Raw genomic sequence first — 26,081 nt, 5'->3', positions numbered from 1 at the left:
ATCATGGGTGCTCCCATGTGGTCTGTGACCTGTGCAAAAGTACATTGGAAATTATTTATGATACTGCTTATTTTACGTTACACATCAAGACTTTGTTTTAACCAATCTGGAAATGTTATTGAAAAGAGTGTTCACCTCATACAATATACCTAAAGTGGTTGACGTGTAAAACAGCATTGCCAAAGTCACCCATGCACTTAACAGTACAATCATTCATTTCTCTTAAAACTTAAATTTTTTTCTACTGTAATAAAATGCTGTACGAAGGAAAACTTTAACAACTTGAAGCCCTTATTGGACAGTTTGCAGTATACAAGATATAGGTAGCAACTAATAGAGAACTTCGCATTTATGGTCTTACTTATTGGTTTGCAGGGTGGTTTCACGAAATTTCAGTGTTATCTATGTTTATGGGACAGTAGGGAGACGGATGTCCACTACCGGGGGAAGTACTGGCCACAACGGGAGTAGTACTCTGTGGAAACAAATAACGTAAGATACAAGCCACTTGTGTACCCTAAAGTGGTATTGTACCCCCTTCTTCATGTACATTTTGGTATTACCAAGCAATTTGTGAAAGCCTTGGATAGGGATTGTGAAGCATTGAATTTGTTACAGGACATGTTTCTGCAGATTTCACGTGCTAAGAGGGAGGCTTCAGTGTTTATAGGATCGCAAGTGAGGAAGATGATTCAGTCCACTGATTTCTCCGAGCTGCTAACAAATTAAAAAAAGACCTAGAGTACATATTCAGAATAATATGGTGAGCATTTTCACCAACACATTATGAAATTCGAATACTCTTATCAAGGACAATATAACTGGAACATGATGGGGGACTACATCTGGAGTTAATTCGTGAAAGTGATGATACGCGTCAACGAAAATGTAGGAAAAGGACAAATTTGTAAGGTGTACACAGGGACACATGAGTACCTATGTACCCAAGTTATGTATTAAAGTGGTCTACACTCTTGATGTTACAATGTAGGTGCTGAGGAACTTAGTAGCAAACTCCTTTCATTTCAATGCAATGTCTAACACGTTTTATAGCGTTATTGGTATTTGCAAACAAATCGATGTTAATATTACGAAAGTGAAATTTGAAGAGAATTGTTCACATTTTCTTAAATGTTCGATGAATATGACTAAGGAAACAGCAATAGCAATGAGGGCCAAATTTGTTTTTAAAAAGTGTTGTATAGTGTTATTGTTTTCTTCTACTACATTGCGTTATTTATTAAGTTTCCCTAGTGTGTCATTACAAGGTTACACAGTGTTTATTTTACTATATTTCACTAAACTATTTCCTCTCAGTAATATCAAATACAATTAAACACTCATGAAATATAAGGAAAAAGCTCGAATTTTAATTATGTGTACTTCATTGTCTATGAACAGATGAATTTTACTATTTTACTCTGATGTCCGATAAAATTTTACAATTTGATGTATTTGGAGGTTCGTACAAACTAATTTACCTTCCGTGAAGCCAAATAATCCATTACTTTGGCCATTTGAAATGCCCAACACAAGAGATCTCTCGTGCAGATTGGTCGAATATCAACGCCTCTATAGTCTCCTCGGTAATTTGTTCTCCAATCGGGTTGAGTTACACCTTGGCTACTGTTTCCACTGTCCTCTCCTGGGGAGAAACCAACAAGCAATGTAAAGGGAAATATGAAAACCCTCTGCCATAATTTGCTTAACTGAATGGTATGATTAACCTTACACAGTCAATGTATTTATTCCAGCGTGAATATCTTCGCAAACCTCTGTTCCTTTTATCATCAGTCGCTGGAAATACGGAAAATGGTGAATACACTAAACTCACATATTTATGGGGCTTTAATTAACATTATATAATATGTAAATTATGATATGTTTACAAACACACAGTAAAAATGTCATGATATCTATATAACGAAATCGAAACTAGTAGCTTATATACTACTAAATCATCACTTCACAGAATAGTACTCGTGTATATTTTACCACTACATATGATTTATGTAGATATTACCACTTTATTGCTCTATGAAAAATATTTTTACAATATGTTGGCCAACATATCGTAATTCATATTTTATTTAAATGTTAATTAAGGGCCCATACATATTTTAAATCCGCAGATTCGTTTCCGTGTTTACATCGTTTTTGGCACTTGGAACAACTAAGAATAAATGTAGCTGCTGCTTTCGAAAACGTCTTTTCGGGAATAAATACATTGGCGCTGTAAGGTTAGTTACATCATTTAGTTAAATAATGTAAATGTTGTAGTTAAATTTATTAACCTTTCACAATTAATTAAACGTAATATGTTTTAATTAAGTTCATTTACTAATTGTAATCTAAAATTTAATTGTTGAAGTACATAAGTAATTTACCATAATTTGCAAAATCTTATGAGCAACTTATCAACAAATATTTAAAAGATGATGGGAATAAAAAATTATAGGTTTGGACTACATTGTGAATAATATAAAGATTAGAATTGTGCTAGAGACTATTAGAGAAATTAAAATAAAAAGAATGAGCAATCAGAAGACTGCAAATTGCTCAATATTACACTCCACAGTTGCATTTCATCTACATGGGAGTGCTCTCTTTCCCTGACGGCCATTACCTTAAATTCCATTCATATCCATGCTTTGGCGGGATCGTATATGGTGATTCCAAGAAAATCAGAAATTGATGGAGGAGAAGTAGGGTCGGTTCGCATTGTCTTATTCAATGACACCACAATCAGTCTGGGTAATGATTCTGAACTATACTCTTCTGGCGAGAGATAAGAATACGGAATGAATCAGGGAGCATTGTCAAACATGATTATTTTCGTGGTCTGATGTTCTTGTGTAGGGAGGCACAATGTTTCATAGGCAAAGAGACCCCACAATTTTTTAACCAGTATACTCACCGGTTAACGTTATTGTGACACTATACTCCTTCTCCACGTGCGTATTTTCAGAGATGCAATCAGCCCATACTTCTTTATAAAATATATAATGCGCGACCATATGGAAAAGTGCAGTTGAGAGCTCTGACAACGATGAGATATTCGGTGAATGAACTCGTTGTCTGTTTCTCCGGCTTGAATCCCATCAACCACATTTGGAATGTAATGGAGACACGTCTTAGAAAATGTCCTGATGCCCCAAAGTTCATCCAGTAGTTGTTAACAGATCCGGTGAAAAATTCTAACTCCATACCACAACAACTCATTACTAATTTAATAAGCAACAGGGAACCACATTAGAGAGTATGCATCGCTGTTCGTGGTGATTATATACCCTGTTGAGGGCCATTTCACTCCTTTTGTAATGTCAGGAAATGGCCACCATGAGTCACAGTACTTGCAATGTAAGTTATCCTCTGTATAAAAGTGCCATTACAAAAGTGTATTTTTGTAGTTAAAATCACGTATTTCTTCCTGTTGTTTCCTATATCATATTTTAGCACTACGTTTTAAGTATAGGGCAAATTTCACCAATCTATGGCACTAGGGAGTGACACAGCATGGTTTAAATATATGACCAGTATATAGGTTTATACCCATTATTTTCTTTTACACTAAAACTTTAATTCTTTCACCCCAATTCTAGGTGGCAATAAGTTATATAATTTCATTACACTATATTTATAACTAATTTGCGTTTTGTTCAGTCTGATATAAGGCAGACCTATCACCTTGTATTGTATGCGTGAACAGTACTCAGAGTAACAGATCTGATACTATTTTCTTTGACAAACGTAAGACCGCTTAGTATATATTTATAAACAGTTGAATATATGCAAATAAAACATTTTTAAAATCTAAAAATAATACTAAGGAATGTCAAAAAATAATTTTTACTCTTCTTATAGGTCAAAGAAATTCAGGTAAGTGCTGTGTTTAGCCATAATAACCCCACCCTTCGAAAGATCTTAGCAGAAAATTGTTGGAAATAATTGTCTAATTTTATTTAAACTAATACATTTAAGCTATATTTTTGTAATCAAACACGAACAATTTTATCTTGTATCAGGAAGTAGTTCAGTTTCAATCTGAGAGTTTCTGTGTGCGCTAACACCTTCGTCAGTAACTTTTAAACGTTGCTAAAAAAAGATGTATATGGAACTCCCAGACAGTCCACTTTAGCAATATAATACTAAAACTGTCTGATTGAAGTTTAAATATACCATGACACACGGTAAGACTTTTCATATTTGAGTTATTGATTATGTGTTTTATAACATCACGATGCAGTTGAAGCTTCAGTATGATAGCTTTAATGCGTGCTAATACCTTCGTCGATAACTTCTAAGTGTTGCTTAACCGGATGCATAAAGACCTTCACAAATGATCCCGTTTACCAACGTTTAGAAGTTATCGACGAAGATGTTAAAGCACACTGAAACTATCTGACTGATGTTCTACTACTTCGTATACGAAGTAAGATATTCATATTGAAATTATTCAGTACGGATCAGCAATTATATTTCTGAAACATTTGTAGAGACGAAGCTAATCTGGAATTTACCTGACGGTGACAATGAGACGACGCTTATGTTTGTGTTGACAAAGTCTACTGCTCCGCTTCCGGAATTCTCGTTTGCTCTGTACTCCACGCTGGGTCCTGCACTTCTTTCACTCGATAAGCCACTGGAGAAGGTAACGCCCGTATAGTTTATCCTGATAATCAATCAATCAAGGAAAGCTCCAAGTTAGTATAGAATTAGACAATCCGTCAACAGGCAAAAGCATTCATTGTTTCCATACAAAAGCAAGCATTTAAAAACAATGTATTTTAGTTATTAAAAAAGTATCTGCTTAATTTTGTTTACTCATTAACAGAGTACAGATTTGAAAAATAACTTAGCAGGAAAAGTACAACGTCCAATTTTGATGAAATGCAACGTTCATATTTTATTTTGCATAAATGCCTTTTAGCTATTGCATTTAAGATGAAACATTAAACCAAGAAACACCCCAAACACGTTTATGTAATTGAGGAGCTCAGCAAAAGAGTGGTCTAACCCTCTCTACCACGAATATCTGCATTTAGATGCCATCTGTTGTTCACATGAAAGTCTATCTAGGCATGATATTGGTGATAATTTTAATATGTACTCTTTTGTGATTTTTTTGCACTGAGTAAATTTTCTAAATACTGAGTGCAACAGTGGTCTAACCCAATTCAACCAATCTGGAGAGAAAGAATGGTCACATGTCAAAACAAACAATATGGCGGACACTAGATAGTTTGTGGACATCGGAACTCTATGTATGTCTAAAGAGGAACAATATCGTGGCAGAAAGAGAAAACGAAATGTACAACAATGGTCAAAGAATGTAAAGATGAACAAAGGATATAGTGGAGAGGAATATACACGTAGCACAGGAAAGAAAATATCTGCCCGTCAACCTGGTCCCCCATGCCGCTGTGTGAAAAAGTTTACGAAAGCATTGGTGAAAGTGCTCGTAAAACATTGTTTCAAAACTTTTGGAGTCTTGTTGACTTTAGTCTGCAAAACGCGTTCATAAATGGCTTTGTTAAAGTTGAGTCTGAGAAGAAAAGATATGGTATGGACAAAGATAACAGTATACACGTGAGTATTTTGTGCCTGTTGATGGTAGTGATAAAAAATGTGTGCAAGGAGCCATTTTTTCTGTTAACCTTAGTAACGATAGACTTTCTCGTGCTGTGAAAATGAAACAAACTGAAAGTCTATCTAAGCATGATAACAGGGGTAAACATACTATGTGGCCTAAGAAAACGTCGCAGCCTCAGGAAGACTTTGTGAAAGAATATATAGGTATATTTCCGAAACGTGCCCTTGCAAATCCACATCAAAGTAAAACGGTTTTATTTATTCTTCTGTATAGCACAGTTCTGTACAATAAATACATACTGTTACTGTTGATAAAAAAAACGTGAAAGGTACAGTGTGCTCTGCTCGTAGAGCGAGCGCCCTGCGAAACATCACATTACAGATAAGAAGTTTTAGTTGTTCCGTATACCAGGTTTGTATAGTAAATTCATATACTGGCCTTTGGTAAATAACCTGTGAAGGATAAAGTGCGCCCTTATAAAAGACGGCCTGCGAAATATCACATTATAAATATTTTTAAAAAAATATCTGTAGGCAATAACAGTTTTGTATTATACATTCATATAGTTGCTATTGGTAGAGAAAAGGTAAAGAGTACGATCACTTTTCAAAATATATGTATAAAGCCAGTAAAGCAATTAACGTGTACGTCTATTTGGTAAAATAATATAGAAGTTTTTCTTGCGGCTACTTATTTATTGCAAAAAACAAAAAAAAGGAAAGAAAAGAAACTTTCGGAAGGTAAGCGCAATCGATGTAGTGTAGTTTAAACAATTCAAGTTTTTTTTTTTAATTTACAAATTTGATTGTTCCTGCGTGTTTTAAAGCAGTGTTCGAATAATCAGTGCCTATTGTATTTCTAAAATATAGCTATACTGATTTATTGGTATATATTTAGCTTCATTTTCTTTGACATAACTAGAAAATGTTTCTCTTGTACAGACATTTTCACAGTTTAGCTATTTAATATATAAAATGGGGCCCGTATATATACACAGGGTGTAACTTAATTAATAGAACAAACGTCGGGAGGTGATTCTTGACAGCGAGATAAAACGAAAAGTATACACCAACCTGGGTGCAAAAATGCCTCCTTTCGGAGGAGAATTGATCACACAAAAATTTGTCGGAAAAATGTAAAAACGGCCATAACTCGAGAACAAAACATCGGATCGAAGTCGAGTAAAAGAGAATATCCATAATTTTTAGTCATAGCTTCTATTAGTGCACAACCAGATATAGTGCAGTGGCGGCGCAAGGATGACTCCCAAAGAAAATGGAACATTCCGTCGAGTATTTTATGAAACGTTAAATGAGGGAAATGAACAACAATCAAGTATAAGATTTCAACAAAGATAATTGTACATCTTTCCAGGTACAAGAACACTTAGAATTTGATAAAAAAAGAGAGAATTACACATATGTGAGTGATGTACTTTGTCTCAGTGCAGTATAAACTCTCGGAGGAAGAATTTAAATGAAACAACGTGTTTAACGTATCACAATTAAATCTTCTATTCTAATGATGACGGATGATAAATGAATGGCTTCCTGTCCAAGTTAGGAGTGTGTGAAAATGGGAAAATAACTCTGATCAAAATTAGGTTTAAAAAGACTGTGCATAGGTCAGTCAAGCGGCATGTAAAAAACATAACATGCAGTATCCAAAAATGCTAAAATCATATGTGATGAACGAATGTAGAAGGGATTCTTCATAAATGACACAGGGATTCCAAAACATTGCGTGAATACATATTGGGCAAAAGTAAGCTGCAATAAAGGGTTTCCTCCCCCTAATATGTAATTCCGTTCAATAGGGTACTTCTCTGCACAGAACCAACAAAAATGGACAAAACACGACATGTTGACACATTGCACAACGATAGAAAGAAATGCGCTGGGAGAGTACACTTGATTTATCCGTGAGGCAAATCTTCTTCCAGGGATACTTTCGAGGAGCTTTTCCCCTCCATTGAAGTTGGCAAACCGTTCCTTACGTAGTTGGCAAACCGCCCAAACTACGAAAAATTACATTGCTATTGTGAATATACCAAAATAGCGTCCTAGTGCAGCTCACTTATATTTTGATTTTGTCACTGCTTGAAGAAATTTCCTAGAATATAGCTCGTAGGAATTACGTTCAAAAAATGGGGGAAAATATCTTTTCGATGCTCTAATGTACGTTGGAGCTGGATGTAATACCTACACAGAAGAATGAGAATGTGGCACTTTTATTGCCACATAGCAGCACGTACGTAGCTCATAGTACTTTCACTACGGCCATGATGATTTGGTCGCACACTACGGAAATACCGTCCTTTGTGTGCCAATTGCGAAAGGCTCGCTAAAGGCTGTCTTGCAGTTTTCTTGTGGAATGGCGTCAATTAACGTAACTATGTTGTACTAGGCATCTACGCAACTTGTCAGTGATATACATAGTCCGATGCTCTGGTACTACGTATGGAAGTGCTGTATAACAGAATAAGAAGTGTTGAGTTCAACGGTAGAGGGTTGTGTCGATCACGGTCGTGTAAAAGTATAGACATCGGTGTTTAAGCAAAATTGATTGTGTTAATATGTATATGCCAGCGCAATGGCAGATTACCCTGTTCACGAGCTTGCCAATATGCACCTTATTTATGGAGAGACAAGGGAAAATAGCCCATAGGCCACGCGTTTATATCGTGACCGTCGCCCTCAAAGGAGAGTATATTTCCTTGTAGTTTTTCACACCTCCAGAGACATAGGGTCTTTTCAATTTCCCCTACGTGAAATCGGAGGAAATCGCACCATGTAGGCAGTTGAATTTGAATACAGGGTACTGGGAATGATCAGAGACGGATCTGAAACTAGCAGTAGCCATGCATTGGGCGTAAAAATCCATGTGCCACTCTATTGAACGTTCAGGAGCAGAGATTTAGTGTGAGCGTGCGGTTAGGTATGGTGGATAATTTTGTGGTAGGACTGTATTTATTACCGACCCACCTGTGTAGGAATACGCATCACTTATTTTAACGTAATGTTCTAACAAAATTGTCAGAACACGAGGCCATTAACATAAGACATCAAATGTGATCCCAGCATGATAGAGCACCTTCACATTTTGACAGGAATATGCAGACCTATCTAAATAAATTCCCAGATCGTTGGATTGGGAGAGAAGGACCTGTGTTATGACCACTTCCTTCACCATACCTCACGCCCCTTGATTTCTTTCTTTTCTTTGGAGGGGGGATTTATGAAACACTTTATCAGCCACGACAGCCGAAGAACTTGTTGCTCTAGTTAATATAGTTGCGGCAGTCATCCCCGAAATTACAGGTGTGCTTGACCGCACGCGGAAAAATTTCCTTTGTCGATGTCATCTTTCCAATGCGGTCAACGTCGACAGTATGAGACTGTAAACTCTCATGTCTCGTGTACACATACTTCATTGCACAAATACTGCAAGGTACCTCTGATTATTTCACAGTTATCCTACTTTGGAAAAAACAAAATAAATCGGTAGTTTGAAACTGCATTTCTTTGTATCATTGTGTAACACGTGCAACAGCTTGTGTTTCGTCAAAGTTTCATTGCTTGTCTGCGTATTACGAGCAAGCAATCCTTTAATGCAGCTTACTTTTGCCCAAATAGTATTCACATAATTTTTGGGAGTCACTGTTGTTACGTGAAGAACCCTTTGTACTCTCGTTCATCATACATGATATTTGCCGCCTGAAAGTCTTCTGCACAGTCATTATAAACCTAATCTCGATCAAAGTTATTTTTTACATTTTCAAACACTCTTAACTTAGACAGGAAGCTGTTCATTTATCATCCGTTAACATTAGCCTATAAGATATAACTGTGATATGTTAAATACTTCTTTCCATTTAAATTCTTCTTCCGAGACTTTATTCTTTGCTGAGACAAAATAGATCAATCACATATGTGTATCTTTCTTTCGAATTCTAAGTGTTCTAATTTGAACGATGTACTATTATTTTTATTATTGAAATATTGTACTTAGTTATTATTCATTTTCCTTATTCAACGTTTGATAAAATACTCGAAGGAATACTCCACTATCTTTGGGGTCATCCTTGCACCGCCCCCGTACTACATCCGATTGTACACGAATTCAATCTACGGATAAAAATAATGGAATTCCCTTTTGCCCGATTTCGATCCGACATTTTATTCTTCAGATGGTTGCTTTTGCACTTTTTCCAAAATTTTCTGGTGGTCATAGCTCTGAGACATTTCTACACGCAGGTTGGTGTATATTTTTCGTTTTCGTTTTCGTTTTATATTGGGGACAGAAATCATCTCCCGGCGTTTACTACATTGATTACATTACACCACACACATACACATGCACACACACACACACACATACACACACACATATATATATATATATATATATATATATATATATATATATATATATATATATATATATATATGTATACGTATTCATCTTTGTATGGGCATCCTTTTGGTAGACTTGTCCACCGCCCTCGTTAGCATCCCAGCACGGGCCTGTGTTCATACCGTATGCAATATACATTGGTAAATACTACCTTTCTTTATTCTTCATGCTATTAATTTGGGATAGACCATTCTTGCTGAATAACACCTGACAAGTGCAGTCCTTCGGTGCAAAACTGGTTTAACCCGACATACAGAGGAATCATTCTGCATCTATTTCAGTACCTTATTTAACGAAAATGAGAAAACAATGCTTCTCACATGATAAAGGTAGTACTTCTTAACAACCTGACCAAATACAGAAACGTTTTCTTTGTACCATAAAAATACAGACTTTCTCAACTTTACTGTTAATTTTCTCAAAACTAACAAAGTGTGGGTTAGACCACTCTTGCGCTGAGCTCCTCAATTAAAGTGCCATTTAAACGAGATTTCTCAAAGTTGAGATCTAGTTGAATCACTTTCTCACACGCAAAAACTGCACACATGTTTGTGAGATAACATTTATACAAGCATCCGAAATAAGCCCTAGGTGTTATCTATTTTAAATGTTGAAACCCATTAAGGATGTAAGTTCTAACTGAAGTTTACAAAGCGCAGTCAATTAAAGTTATAACTTCGCTCATATTCGAGGCGTTATTACTAAGTAAACAGCCACTTCTTGTGATAAGCTTTTTTATTTATTTATTTATACATTTTTCTGGACACTAAGCGGTATGTAGGGCCTTGAGCCCGTCACGTATGAGGAATGGTTTCCTCCGCTTTCATATTATCCGGGAAATGGAGGAAGAAAGGAAGCAGCCTGGGACCTGTATATTATGTACCAACCCGACATTTGTCTAGTATGAATGAGGGACACCCACGAAAAACTTTACTTGGGATCGCTGGGCTGAGAAAAACTCCAACCTAGCGTTTTGGGTTTCATCAGATAATTTCGATAGACTATGTTTTTCATCCTTGTAGGGGTAGATTGATATAATATTCAGTTTTATAAATGCATTCTTTTAAATCTGAATAGTGAATACTACTCATCCAAGCTTCGGAAGGACAAGCAACTGAATATAAAATCTGACCAAATATTTATATTAATAATTTGTTCGAAAATATATCATTGTCTTCATCAAATATATGAGGAAGGTACAATCTAAGGCTACTGCTTAGAAATCTAAGAAATTAGAAAAATTCGCTTCTAATAACCAATAAGTTTCTTCCTTTAAGTTTTTACTGTCGTAAGTTAATAAAAGTGTATAAGAAGAAAAGAGGAAAGAAAGAAAAAGAAACAAGGAAAGGAAAGAAAAAGAAAAGAGAGAGAGAATTGAATTAGGCTATGAAAGGCAAATAAAGTAGAATTTATCAAAGAAAATAAAAGTGAAAAAATCAATTAAAAAAGGAACAATGATTACCTTTGTAACTCTTCTTCTGTTTCTTGTGGTATTGCGTTAATAGCTTCAACTCTTTCCAGTAATTCACTACCAATGTTAGGATTAATTTTTCCAGTTTCTGGGTCCACTTGATCGATGAATTCGTCTCGGTTTCGAATGAGGTAATTTTGAAGATTTCCAAAGCGACAGAATTCCACAATTACCCACAGCTCTCCTATAAAATAACAATATTAGAACGTATTCTGAGATTTCTTTTTCAGCTAATGATACTCATTCATAAATAAGTAAAGATTGACCGCTTCTCCTTTTCAACTTTCAAGATAGACTACGAAGGATTAAGGACTGTGTATGTGTGAAGGAAAGGGTTCACACATTCTTGACTTCGGCACTCTGTTCGTTTGTTTGTGTGTTTATTTGTTGAAATTTAGTGTCCCGTTTCAAGACTGAGGATATATGACCCGTGGACTTATAGTTTAAGGTGGAATGCCAATTACTGTAGTGTGTTCAAATGTTCTCTTACTGAGAAACGAACATAGAACTCTGTCCAACCAACCGCGCGCTCCCACTAACCGTTAAGCCAGTGAGGAAAGTTTCTCCACTAAGGGAGGTTTGGTAGTTAGCATCATGCTGCAGCCCGTTCACTTCCACTTCCACAGTTGCTTATTTTAATAGGCTGAGTGAAACTCTTTGATGCATTAGAACGACGCGGAATGAGAAAAATGCTTCGATATCATCAAGGATTATGTCGGGTGTTAAGACACAGAAAGTAATCGGTTAGAAACTTACAAGGTACTAATGCTGCTCTTTCGTATCCTTTTACGGACTTGTTTAAAAACTCATAGGCAGTTGAACAGACGTCTTACCAACTACGATACCGATGATCTGCTTCTTCTATAATACGCCAAAAATAATAATATACTTCATTCAACTAATACAATATACCTCAATGCAAATGCCAACTACGTATAATATAATTGTAAATTTGAAGAGAAGCGATCGACTTTTATTGATCATTTGAATTTTTTGGTGATTATTCCTCAATGGTACGTCCAATCGGGACATGTGACCCCTAATGACACGTAGCGAGCGCTCTCGGCTCATAATGTCAACTTTAGTAAACAATGGTTCAGGCATCTCGGAGATACAGTTTCTGGATAATTATTTCACAAGGGCATGTCCGGATAGGAATACGCGACCGCTAATGATAGTCAGCGCGCGCCCTCAAATCACCATCCTAAAGTTAGTGAAGAACGGTTTCGTCATCTCGGAGGAGTATTCGATCAAACGAATGCCTATGTCGATTAAAGAGGGGCTTCTATTTTTTTTTTTCACAGAACACAAGGAAAAGGGCTTTACCCTATTTCTAATGATGAAAATTATGTTTTTATTGTTGACAACGAGAATTCACGCTGCAAATGGTTTTGCATTGTTAGTGTTTGTGCATTCCGTTTTTGGTAATTATTCTTCAATGGTATATCTAATATTGACATACGCCCCTTACCATACCCAGGGCACACTCCCAAATCACCATCTTAAATTTGTTGAAAAACGGTTCATTCATCTTGGAGGAGTATCGAGGTAACCTAATATCCAAGTCGAGAAGAGATCAACTTCGCTCCAAAAGGGGACATTGTCTGAATACTCTTGAATACCACCATATTAACACTGTTGCCAACCAAACAAAAAGTAGAAAAGAAGGTACAAGAAATTGAAAATATGGCGTTTTCCAAAGTACTTATTTTCGAAAAAGTGTTTAAATAAGTATCACATCCAAATACGTGAAAGTTTTCAATAGATATAAACACCGTAAAGTCGTTTAAAACAATTTCATAGCTCAAACCGTTTCGGAGATATGAAAACATTATCATTGTCAGAGGGTCAAAATGGTTGATCTGACCTAGCAATAATTACTTTGAAAAGTGAAATTGTGACCATTACTTTTCTGTTTCTTTTTCTTTCTTTCTATCTCCTAGCCTGCAAAGATGCTTGAAGTCCAAATTCTTTTGCTGTATATTGGTGGAAAACATTTCCATCCACATACGGGAGAGATTTTAAAAATGAAATGAAATCATTAATTTTTACTTCTCACGATTATGCCGGCTAAGCTAACACTGCAGTGGTCGCGCGTTCTACTATTGTAGAACAGGTGTTTTATTTTTAAAATCCTGAGCAGTTGGCAACACGCACGACCTTGAGCGGTTATGTACCTTTATCCGACAATCTTTTGTACATTCCATGCTATTTTCTGCCCCTATTGTTGCACCTGCTCCGATTTGTTACATGATTTCATTAGTGTTCTACTATTGTAGATCGCGCGACTATTGGCGTACTGGTTTGTTTCGTATTAGTGATTTATTTAGTTTTACATTTTCACGTTATTTTTGTGGAATACGTGCTTGTATATATTTTAAATGTCAGAACATAACAGAGAACAGATGCTTCTTTGGTAAGAGGAGGCAGAAAGTGACTGTGAAAGTGTATTTGGAATCGAAGACATGAAGGAGCTCGAGGAAGATTTTTGTTGAATAAACAGTTGAGAGCAGCCATACGAAAATGTACCAGACATTATACCGGAAGAAGAAGAAAACATTCCAGTACAAGCCAATGTTGAAGTCACGGGTCCTGTTACACCACCTTTTGTCGACATTCGTGCGTTTTATATCGGTAGAGAGAAAAGTTAGAACCTCCTCACTGGTATGTAGATCTCATAACGCCAAGAAACTCACGAACTCCCAATTTGAATATAATACCAGCTTTTCGTAGGCTTGGCCCACAAGGCATTATTTTCATGCCTAATTGATGATGAACATACTTGGTGTTAATGCTCTTAATATATTTGGAGCAAATAAGAACGATGAAAATGTCAGATGCAAGAATTTTCTGCAGGATCTCACTTTTGAGTTGACAAAACCAGCAAATAGCCAACGTTTAGCCATGGAATCCTTTGCGAAAGAGCTTCGACACAGAGGAAGACTTCTGCTTGGCTTCAGCGAAGGTGTTCCATTACAACAAGACAGAGCTTCAGGGGTAGCAAAATGTTTCCTTCGTGGCCATTCTCGCAACAAGTCAACAAGAAAAAAAACTTGTGCAAAAAGCCAGAAATAGGTGTGCCCAGACCACCAGAAAAGCGTGTGTGACAATTGCTTGAAGTAGACAATCATTCAGAAAGAGTACATCAAATCATTCTACCTGTATGATTTATCATAGAAACATTTATTAGATTTTTGTTCGAAATTGTTAATATGTTAAATAAGATATAATGTTTATTTTTGTCAATATTCTTGTATTAATCAAATAAAATAATTTAAAACCTATATAATAATATAATTAACACACCTAAGACCGAATATTGCTAAAAGTCATAACACTATAGAAAAATAATGATGTTCTACAATAGTAGAACGCGCGACCACTCACGTAACAGTGGAGGGCGCGACCAACGCAGTGCTAAAGAAGACGATGAAAATGAGAAGTGATGAAATGGTGGATTAAATAAATTGGAAAGAAACGAGAGAAAACTTACGGATATGGTGATTCTCCACTACAAAGCTTCATTGGCGCGAGCTGGGATCGAACTGAGGACTCCATGCACTAGATGGGAGATATATGAAAGTAGTGCTGAGAAAGTACGGGTGATTCAGATTGAGCACTATCAGAAATATGACCCCGGCAGAATCGCTTTCCGGACCACCTTCTGATATCACTAATGATATTTATGATTAGACCCGTTTGTTTCTTCTGCACTGAGTATACGGATATTTTTTTTAGTATGAGGCATATTTAACAGACATTGAAACGATTTTTGTCATATAAGCTGGGATCACTAACTTTTTCAAGATGACTAAAGTCAAGTTTTCGAATAGTGTACAGCTGCGTGGTTTCCAGCAGTAGCGTCATTACAGCATTTGCTTGGAGGCGTAGATTCTCCGATATACTTAGAGTTTTGTTTTTCATTTGTATACTATTGTAGTATGAACTGAAATATTTTTAGGTTATATTTCGCCATTTTAGAGCATAAAAGGAAAGCAAATGATTGAGATCATACAAATGCGAGTCTGAGTTTTATATAGTGCACGCATGGATATATGCCCTAAAAATTGCGAAATATGACCTAAAATGCAACATATATTGTAAAATTTATACAAGTAAACCATAGTATATTATACTCATGTACACAGTTATTGATTTTACTTATTAAAAAACTACTTCCTAAAACTAGGCTACTATTTATTTAATGGTACAGAAACATGAACATAATACTTTAAATTACTTCACAGATATTAATTGGTATGTTCACGCTAAGAAATATTATTCTTGTAATTCTTGTAACATGCACACTTATATTCTCAAACTTCTATTCAGAAAACTATGGATTAATTGCAAAACGCCACAGACTATTGTCTCTGACACTCTTCACACACTATTCACTAAACTATAACATTCTTCACAGACTATTCACTATACTATAACATTCTTCTCAGATTATTCACTATACTATAACATTCTTCACAGACTATTCACTATACTATAACATTGTTCACAGACTATTCACTATACTATAACATTCTTCACAGACTCTTCACTACACTATAACATTCTTCACAGACTATTCACTATACTATAACATTCGTCACAGACTACTCACTCTACTATAACATTCTTCACAGACTATTCATACACTATAACATTCTTCACAACACTATTCACTACTACATGCACTATAAATTGACAATAAATAAATCTTTCATTTTGAGACTGATTAACTCCGACCAGAAACGTACAGAAATTGACAAATTATAAAACTCAAAAAGTGCCGATGCTGCTCTTTCCTGTCCTGTTAAGTACTTACTCAAAAACTCATTAATCTTTCAATACTCGTTGCCTACACTGTCACCATACGCAAGACATAGGTAAGAAAAGAAGAAGAAAAAGAAAGGTTCAGTAGCGATAAATAAAGGGAATCAATTACACACGAATTTTAAGTTTGAGTACTTCGTTCGAATAAATAAAAGTGTTGTATGTCTATCCTTCTATCAATGATGAAGACGTCTTGGTTTGAATTCATTGCTACTTTATCAATTTTGTTGTTTGTATCTTTCAGATAATTTGAAACTCTTTATGTTGGAGCATCGTTGTTCTTGGCATGACGCATTAGGGCGTGTCGATTTTTTCAATTTTTAAAATCCTAAAATAAGGGGTGCTAAAAAGTTGAGACCTGACATTGTATTTCGAAGCATATATTTACAAATTCGATATAATGTTGTTTTGCTAGGTAAATATCAGTCCAAAGTTTTGTCATTTTCGATCTTTTTTTACAAATTTAATTTTGTTGTTCATAGATGGCGCCAGCGTTGTATTTCATTTATTGAGCAGAAATGCATGCTTGTTAAGATTAGTTTTATCTCTTTGCACATTGCTGGGTTACAGTTTTAGTATTATGTCAAATTTATATTCTATAATCATTACATTAGATACATTTTCAATTTTAAACGAGTGCTAAAGTTTTCACATTTATTATTTAATAACTCCAAGGGTATAAGATTAAGAGCTTCAAATTTGAGTGTGGAAACGTTTTCAACTAGTTTTTATATTAACATCGTGGTTTCTTGATGTTTCTTTACAATGGCTTCTAAGACAAAAATAAAACCTAATACATGTACACATAGGAGTAATTTGATTGGAACCGGCAGAGAATTGTTACCTTCTGAACTTCCCTTCGTTAAGCTATGTTGTCATGCAGAGCATTTGGTATGGTGTCGGCTTAGGTGCCACAGCAGCCATATCTACTGCCGCCCTTATGGATGTTGGCTTGATGACTGACAAAGACCAAAGGCTTGTGGTTGATCACAATAAAGTGAAGATAGCACAAGAATAAAATAATGAAATCCGTGGACCAAGAATTTGATGAGTTCTGTCAGCAAGGTATAATCAACTGCATCTTCTTTGTCGGCTGTGAAGATATTACGAACGTTATATTGGAAGCAGAAAATTCAAATCACCAGTTCTCTGGGATTATATGAGAACAACACTATTCTGTTTACAGCGAGTCAGGTGGACGCTATCTTTATCACTTCACTCCTCAGAAAGATTGTGACAATAAAAAGCAAGCTGAAATTTTTGCTGATAATCTTGAAGATTTTAGAAGGGTATTGATAAAATCTTACAAGCAATTGGAGTTGATTCTACCAACATCAACACTGGTTGGGAAGGTCGTACTATGCATTGGGTAGAAGTCAAACTCGGTCGTAAGCTAAATTGATTAGTGTGTGCTCTTCACACCAGCGGGTTACCTTTACGACACTTAATCACAGCACTGGATGGCATAATTTTTTCTAGCAATCAGTGGAAAAATACTATTGGAGGTATGCTAGACGCAGTTACTGGACTTGAAATCGATCCTTCATAGCAAAAACTCCCAATTGGAGAGCTTCTGAGTGAAAATATCGTAAAAGATTTATCTACAGATCAAGCATACGGATATCAGATTACACAGGCCATTCTCACTGGAAAGCCTCCATGGGATCTGGCGCGTTTTGAAATTGATCCAGTCAGTCATTCAACATGGTTGACTACAGCAAATAGACTGCGTCGCTTGTGGGTTTTTAAACATGAACTTAACGTCAAATATCTCATAAATCTTAGGCGGATAGGGAAATACATCGTTAGTGTCTATTGCCCTGCTGGTTCAACATCAAAGTTAAGTATTGCTGGGAAAAAGGGCCACGCCACATCTTGTTTTAACTGCAGTGACTTAATATGCAGAAGAAGATAGTTGTGAATGCTGTACCTCAAAAGATACTTAACTTGAGAAGTGAGGCAGTACAAGGAAATCTCTCTGTAGGTCCGAGGAAAACACCTGCTATCGACCCCAATGCCTCGCTCGTGCTAGAGATGATCGACTGGTCTAAAGGTGTTTATGAACCTCCCTTGACATGCAAACTTTCAACAGTGATAGTAGAGAAATTTGTAGACGTTCCGATTGGTACTTTCATCGGCCAAATCACGCTCACTCTATAGAAAGGTGTATGAAACAAGTCACAGAGGCAGCAGCAAAAGTCTATACGCATGAGAAACGTGAGGGGTACATGATAGTTCAAGAAGCAAGTCCACAGACGATGTCCGAAAATGAATCAAAACAGGACATAATGAAACTTGTTTTGTGAATAATTTGTGGGTTAATAATACTGCTTACTTGTTGCTGTTTATTGAATACATTTGTAGTAAAACAAGGACTGCTTTATCACAAAATGTAACACAAATGTAGCATATATATAGTAATACTATAGTAGTAAATAAGAAGTGTTTGAACTGTATGATGCAGCAGTTACTAAATAATTTATTATAATGAAAATTAGTAGTTTGTCAATGTGGTTGAGTAAACTATTTTTAAAATCAATGAAAAATGTGTTTCTCATGATTTGTAACAGAAGATACACACTTCAAACATGGAGAATGTTACATGTTTTTACTAAAACAATTATAAAGTATAATAGTATGTAATCAAAATAATGCTTTCTGTTCTTAGTTACTGCAATGCAATAATATAAAGTCTAAATACCGGTACCGTATTTCAATACGTACATCTATGTATGCAGAAATTTTATTGACTGTTTTCTCAAAGTATTGGTTATATACTCTTTCTTACTGTATCTCTAGCTTTATTAATATGTTTGATGTTTAATAAAATGTTTCATACGGAAGAATAATTTATTTTATAGTTTTGCATAGCATTTTCGAAAGTATTTCAGTATGAAATTCCGAAAACTCCTCTTGTGTTATTTCAAATCTTGATTTACCTAGCTAGAATTTATTTAATAACAAAACTAAATACAGATTTGAATTTCTCATACCTAAAAACATACTTTTAAGACCCCTCATCATGAAAATTTGAGAAAAGTATATTTTACCCTCAAAAATGACACGCCCTAATGACGCATACTTTCTTTCAATCTTTCAGAAAAGAAAAGGTAAACACTGATTAATCAAGGAAAAAGTGTGTAACACTGATCTTTGTTTATCATCTCTTTTGTCTTAATTTTCATCGTTGCTTCCAATGATGATATTCAATTTAAGTCATTATATTTAAAAATACATAACTTTGTCTTGGGTTGGCAACACTGTTCATCTGGTGATGTTCTTCAATACACGAGAGGTGATGTTCATCTGGTGATGTTCTTTTTCTAGTTGCTTCGTGCAAAGCTTCGTTGCTCTGTCTCTTTTGATTTCTCCCTTGTCACGGTTGGACATTCTAAATTATATCATAATACAATGTGGAAACGTTATTTCATGACCGTCGTTAAGTCGGCACGGTGTAACGTTCTCGTAGAGAGCTGCTATTTCACTAATGTGTATTTACGGTTACATAGAACACATTTCGCGGGTGTGCGTATCGTAATACCAAATTATGTTATATAAGGGACCCCCTGACATACATACAGGTATATATATATATATATATATATATATATATATATATATATATATATATATATATATATATATATATATATATATATATATATATAAAGGATATTATTTTATATATAAAATATCATACAGCAATATTTTTTTGGGATATAAAGTATGAAAAATATTGATATACAGAGGTTGTTCAGTTTACATTTGGCCAATTTCGACTTATCTAACAATTTAGAAGAATCCATGGCGCCAGGTCCGTGAGTCCTCGATGTGTTTTCCTTGGTTTCTAACAATAGCACGACAGCGTAATTTTCACTGTAATAGGCTTCTCTGAGGAACTGGGAGGGGAATCTTGTCCCATTCCCTTTGTATAGCTTTCCAAACTACTTCCACACTTATCACACGCCGCTTTCCCAAAGCCCGCTTCAGCAATCCAAATCCACAATAGTCCATAGGACTTGCATCTGGAGATTTAACAGGTACCTCGTTGAAAGGTATACCACTGTATACCACTTGCCTCCTCCATCTCCCTGTAGAATGCGAGAGACGATCGTGAGGTATGTGATGAGGCTTTGTGCATGTGAATACGCACCAGATTGGCATCATTTCCGTACATTGTTGTAATCTCATGGTCGCAGATCGGCTGCAAGATCTGCTCCTGAAAATACTGCGAATTTATTTTGCAGTTCTTCGTCACCATACGAATCTTCAATTTATATCGGTAACAGTAGCCAGTAACGACCATGAACCCTTTTGGGAAGGATTCTTTACAGGCACGGACCCAACTTCTGGAGTTCTTGGCACCTTTCTCTCGGTACATGATGGTTCTCGGTTAGTCGCAGTCGGAAAAGTAAATCTATGCTTCATCGAGCGTTACGACGTATATTCACCTTTGTTTCGCCAGATGCCGTTCGTACAGTTTCCTGGCGTTACACTTTCGTTCTTCTTGGTGTGCATCCGTGAGAAGATGGCTCCGAGCTTTCATGACTTTTTCCAGCTTGAGTTGATGGTGTAACGTCCGGCTCACAGTCCCCAAAGACACGTCAAGACGATTAGCCACACACCTTTGTGTTGGCGGATTTTCTTGCATTGCCATTTTGCGAAGTTTCCTCTGCATGGTGGAGGTGGCCTTGGTGCATTCCCATTTCCTAGGCAACTCCGTTGATGATCCAAATGCTTGAGCGTCGTTGCCCTGGTACTTTTTAATAAAATTTTTATTCCACTTAAAGTGCAATGTTGTAACCATTCTTATTGCATTGTTTTCTAATGACAGAAAAATTAAGTTGGCCTCATAAAGAGCCGCAACATAGCCTTCCCAAACCCGGCTAAGTTTGGGAGGCATTTTGCTCATAGAGCCGAAATCCACATACTTGAAAAAAAAATCAAACACAACGCTCACAACAATGTTCCTGTTTTGTGCGTTATTGTCGTCCGCGGGGAAAAACAACTGCGTTCCCAGGAAGCCACTGTACAACACTGCAGGACGCCACGAGCCATGTCGGGTGAGTCCTTTCTGCACGGGAGATAAAGGAACGCAATCGGCTAAACCTAGGCTGAACACCCTCTGTATATTAACCTATTAACATACAACTACAATGTCATATTTGAAATTTATTACATAACTGCGAATTGATGTAATTCGCGTATTACGTAAGTCAGGAGGTTACTGTATTTACGACATACTCCTCGTTTGTGTCGTGTCTATGAACTAACAAGCACTGATCAAAAATCCCAATATTTTTGGTCAGTTTAGTCTTAGATATGAAAATTCAACATAATAGATTTCTAGTTTTATTTGTTCGCTCTGGAACTTTCATTAATTTCAGCTAAATAAAATATTATGATAGAATTTTCATACTAGTAACAGTTTAAATTTACATATGGGTTGGGCTAAACAGCAAACACATTTACGGTCCATATTTTATTTGATTTACCTGTTAACCAATATTAATATGTTGATATGTTAAGCAACTGGTTCTTTCACCTTTTGGAAACACGAGGGGTCAAGGGAATATGTTAGTTTGAGCAAGATGGAGAGCCTCATCGTTCTGCCACTTCGGTTCGAGAATATCTCAATGCGGTGTTTCCTGGACGCTAGATTATCCGCGCATCGCCTTCATTGCCTGTTTCATTTGACTGGCCATCTCGAAGCCCGTTCTTAACGACCTGTGACAATTCGTCCTGGGGACTCATGAATAAAATTGTTGCATCACAAGGTTATGCTATGATTGATGAATTAAGAGAAGCCGTGAGACTTACTTTCAGACAGGTTACTTCAACAACGCTGAGAAGAATATCCAGAGCTGGATTAACCCATCTAGAGGTCCGGGAATAAAAGAAATATGTGGCCTCTGCTGACTTCACCTAATACGCTTCCGTGAAAGTACAGTAGGAAAGTTAAGGGAATATATTTTATATTTTTGGTCACTTTTTATTTTATGATGGTAATGGTATCTTCAAGATTCTTTTTAGGTAATCAGTTGAGATTTTGATCAGACTGGAGGCCCTTGTCCACCTGGAAGCCTGGGGCTATAGCCTCCCCTTAATCCGACCCTGACAATATCCAACATAACCTAATGACGTATTATTTTGTATTCGAAGTAAGATGGAGCCCAAGTGATGTATTAAATACTGAGAAATAAAAGTAACAGGTATCTATTACACATAAAACTCCATCAATAGTAAGTGCATCTGTACTTAAAATTAAAGGTTATATATTTTGAAAATTTAATGCTTTGGGGGAGGGGCATTGCAGCTTTGTTCCTTCCCTGTATATAAAAGAAACCAAATACTTACTCTTTTTTAAATTTCTTGTACAAGCCCCCAACAAATTCACTATATTGAGATGTTTGCCCAGATGAATCATGATCTTCAGTTCTGCCATTAAAGTTTTAACATAGGAGTAATCAGCGTACGGCTTCACCATTTTAACAGCTACTATCGTCTTAGGTTTATCTTTAATTATACCAATGTCTTCAGCCTTCAACACTCTTCCAAATGCACCTGAACCCAGCAGGCGACCTAACAAAGAAAAATCAATAATAAATTATTTTCTAAATGAATTTACCAACACACCACAATTTTATACTATAGTCAGGCCCGGATTTAGGGGGGTGCAAAGGTGCACGTACAACCCCCTTCGTTGTAAATATACACTACCTAAAGTGAGAAGCTGGCAGTGATTTTTCAAAAATCTATAGCTTTAGTGAGTTTTCTGAACGTTGAAGGAAAAGATTAATCGAGAGTAGACATTCAGCATTTCCAGGGCAATTCCTCATTCACACTACAGGTGCCACAATAAACTTACACTATGACAACACAAAAGCAATTAATTACCATCTGTCTGTGTTTCTTTCCTTTCAACTCGCCGTGTGATTTAACTACGAACCAGCTATTAAGGACAGTCCTCTACAATAGCAGAACTGTTTGTTAAAGTCAACAGTGAGAGATGAGTAGAAACTTTCCAGTTTTCTAAGGGATACTACAACTGATCAATACAATTGACCTTTACTCTTCCCCCAGTAAATACATCGCTCAAAAATGAATACATTAATTATAATTCGATTCCGTAACTAGGGAAAAGTGGTCGAATTCTGCGCACTTCAGCAAAAATCGTTATTTCTCCGCCGTTTTTGTAAGCATAACAACATAACTTTACACAGCTACTGTTTGCTGTGTAGTACACAAGGTAAACACGTAGTTCGAATAAAAGCTCACACTAGTACTCGACAATAGACAAAAAACTGAATTATACATTTGCATAGAATTACCCAAATAGATGGATAATACTGCGCGTGATATGAGATAATTTTGCGCGAAGCAAATGTATATATTTAAAGAAAGGAAAAATTTTTATAACAAATAACATACTTAGGTATATAGTCGGAGGGAGTGGGTTCAGAAAAAGAACAATGTGAGTTACAAGTTTTATTGTATACTTTATTATCTACTTGTTTTATAAATAAAAAATATTGCATAATTTTAATGTAATGTAAACACAAGCGTGCGAGATAAGGGAAAACAATGTCGCAAAGAACATTTTGGATAAAAAACTTATAATGCAAAGTTTGAGTTAAAGCTCATGATATGAGGTATGTATCTATTAAACAAAAACATTTTTTAAAGAATATAATTACACTAAATAGAAGTACATGAAATAACTGTATCTTCAATTATTTCAACAGGTAATACCCACAGAATTTTATAATATTGTATCAATAAGATTAACTCTACAGCAAGTGCCAAGTTTATCGAGAGTTCTCATTAGCTTAAAGACACAGTAACCAATCAGTCGCTTTTGTGCCTATTTAAGAGAAGTCACAGGTATAGTTGTCTGCTGTGTCTCAACCGCTGCACTCTACGTGCCACCAAAAACTACAAAGCACACAACGATACCAGGGTTCGATTTGTTAATTTACCAGTGTGGGGGATATGTGGATCACAATGTATAATGCATTTGCATATACATTAAGGGCAGTGAGACTTCAAAGTTCTGAGATGGCCAAAAATATTTCCTGGAGCCTCCTCTAATCAGAGTAATATTTTATGTTCAAGTTCAAAATCTAGCTAAACAAAACATTCAATCATCAAAAGTAACTAAACAATAACAGAAAATGTAGTAAAGATAGAGTAATATAAAAACTACGTACATACAACAAGCTAAATAAAGTAGTCTTCTTTTTTAAAAAAAGAAAGACATTACTTACGTTTTAGTTGAAAAGGTGAGATGCATGTGAACATTCCTTGACATTTATTATTTTCCAGGTAGGATTGTCTGCAGCACTGTGACGCTTCAATTTTATCCACATTGTTGCAAATTTCTCGGCATTAAACAGAATATTGTGTTTATTCTTCGTCACGACGTATCACAAACATTCACTTTCAGAGGACACAATGGATCAATAGTGGAGTGCTCACCTCTAGTGCTGTGGGTTCTTACTTCGAAGCCAGGCCATATGAATCTATAGTGGACAATATCGTGCCCATGGATATTTTAGCGATTCAGACGTTTCCTCCCACATGATCCAAATCTTTCCACCAATTATTTTATAATCATTTACTTTCATTAATCATCCGTTTCCCTTTGCCTACAGGGCATAATCATGGGACATGAAAGTTGAAATTTGATTTCATTCTATTTAGTAATCAGCCAATTGCAATTAGTTTATTATCATTACTGTGCTACCATATCTGTTTAATTGTTGACTTAAATGTTAATTCATATGTTCAAAACACTTCAGTCAATCTGTAAATTTTCACATGAATGAATATAAACAATTTTTACGAGTATGGTCTATTCGCTAAAGAGGACGATGGTAAGTGCAAAGATAGTATAGTATAGTGAAAAATATTCTTCATGGGTAAAATAGTTCGATATTGATGAATTCTCAGAAAACTCAGGGTCATGTTTATTATCTAAGTATATGCGTCGTAGTGTTGAACTCAAAAAAGAATTTAGGTAATTTTTATTTGGGGAAAAATTTTCTCATGTGTAAATTTCCTCGAGCTGCCCCCTGAACACGTATCTATCGAATCCACGACGAACTTGCATGTTAGAAATTAGAACTCCATCAAATCACTAGTGTTTTATATTGTTGATTTTTTCTTAAGAATGTTTAAAATTTGCTTCGTAAGATCGGTTAGTGACTCAAATTTGAGAACATTAATTAATTTATTAGTTCAGGCTGCAAACAATGTCAATTTAAATAAAGATACGGACTAAATGTAATTACTATTTCAACTGCCTTCGTGTGGTTACACGTGTATCTTACATTTAAGCTTTCAACAGAACTACAAAACTTAAATGAGTACATACGTTGATAGGCACCGATTGTGTTGTACTGCTAAGGATAGTAACACTAGTTACATATTTAAATGGATTAGGCAATTCAATACATTGACTACATTACTAAGTAATGATATAGCTTATGTGAAATTCTTGGTAGTATAATATTGCAAATTAGTACAATACAATTTTATCCTTAGATATTAAGTATATTCAAAAAATTGATAATGAATAAATAGACAAATAGTTCTACTTTTGGTAGGATGGTAAGATCGGCTCTGAGGATGCTATCAAAAAGTGATAGATTAACTTGAAATAGTGTACAAATATTTTAATGTGTATCATCATGAGATTTAAGAAGAAAAATTTGTGAAATCGGTTTCCAAATTCATTAAGTATTAATAAAATCAACTTCCATAAACTATCTT

The 26,081-nt window shown here is 35.7% G+C and overlaps 1 protein-coding gene across 1 annotated transcript in view; it reads right to left on the bottom strand.

The window, feature by feature from the left end:
- The window catches only part of LOC145670104 (vascular endothelial growth factor receptor kdr-like), a 64,979-nt gene that overhangs the window by 23,091 nt on the left and 15,807 nt on the right, over positions 1-26,081 (bottom strand). Inside the window, exons 3-6 of the mRNA XM_081738473.1 lie at positions 22,665-22,889; positions 11,472-11,664; positions 4,521-4,672; positions 1,482-1,645 (exon numbers count right to left, since the gene is read on the bottom strand). Coding sequence (XP_081594599.1) covers positions 1,482-1,645; positions 4,521-4,672; positions 11,472-11,664; positions 22,665-22,889 — 734 coding nt within the window. The remainder of the gene's footprint in view (positions 1-1,481; positions 1,646-4,520; positions 4,673-11,471; positions 11,665-22,664; positions 22,890-26,081) is intronic.

The sequence above is a fragment of the Thermobia domestica genome, chromosome 14 (assembly GCF_964235325.1).
Source record: "Thermobia domestica chromosome 14, izTheDome1.hap1.1, whole genome shotgun sequence".
Taxonomy (NCBI): domain Eukaryota; kingdom Metazoa; phylum Arthropoda; class Insecta; order Zygentoma; family Lepismatidae; genus Thermobia; species Thermobia domestica.
The sequence above is the reverse complement of the archived record's forward strand: the minus strand, read 5'-3'. Positions and strand labels throughout refer to the sequence as shown.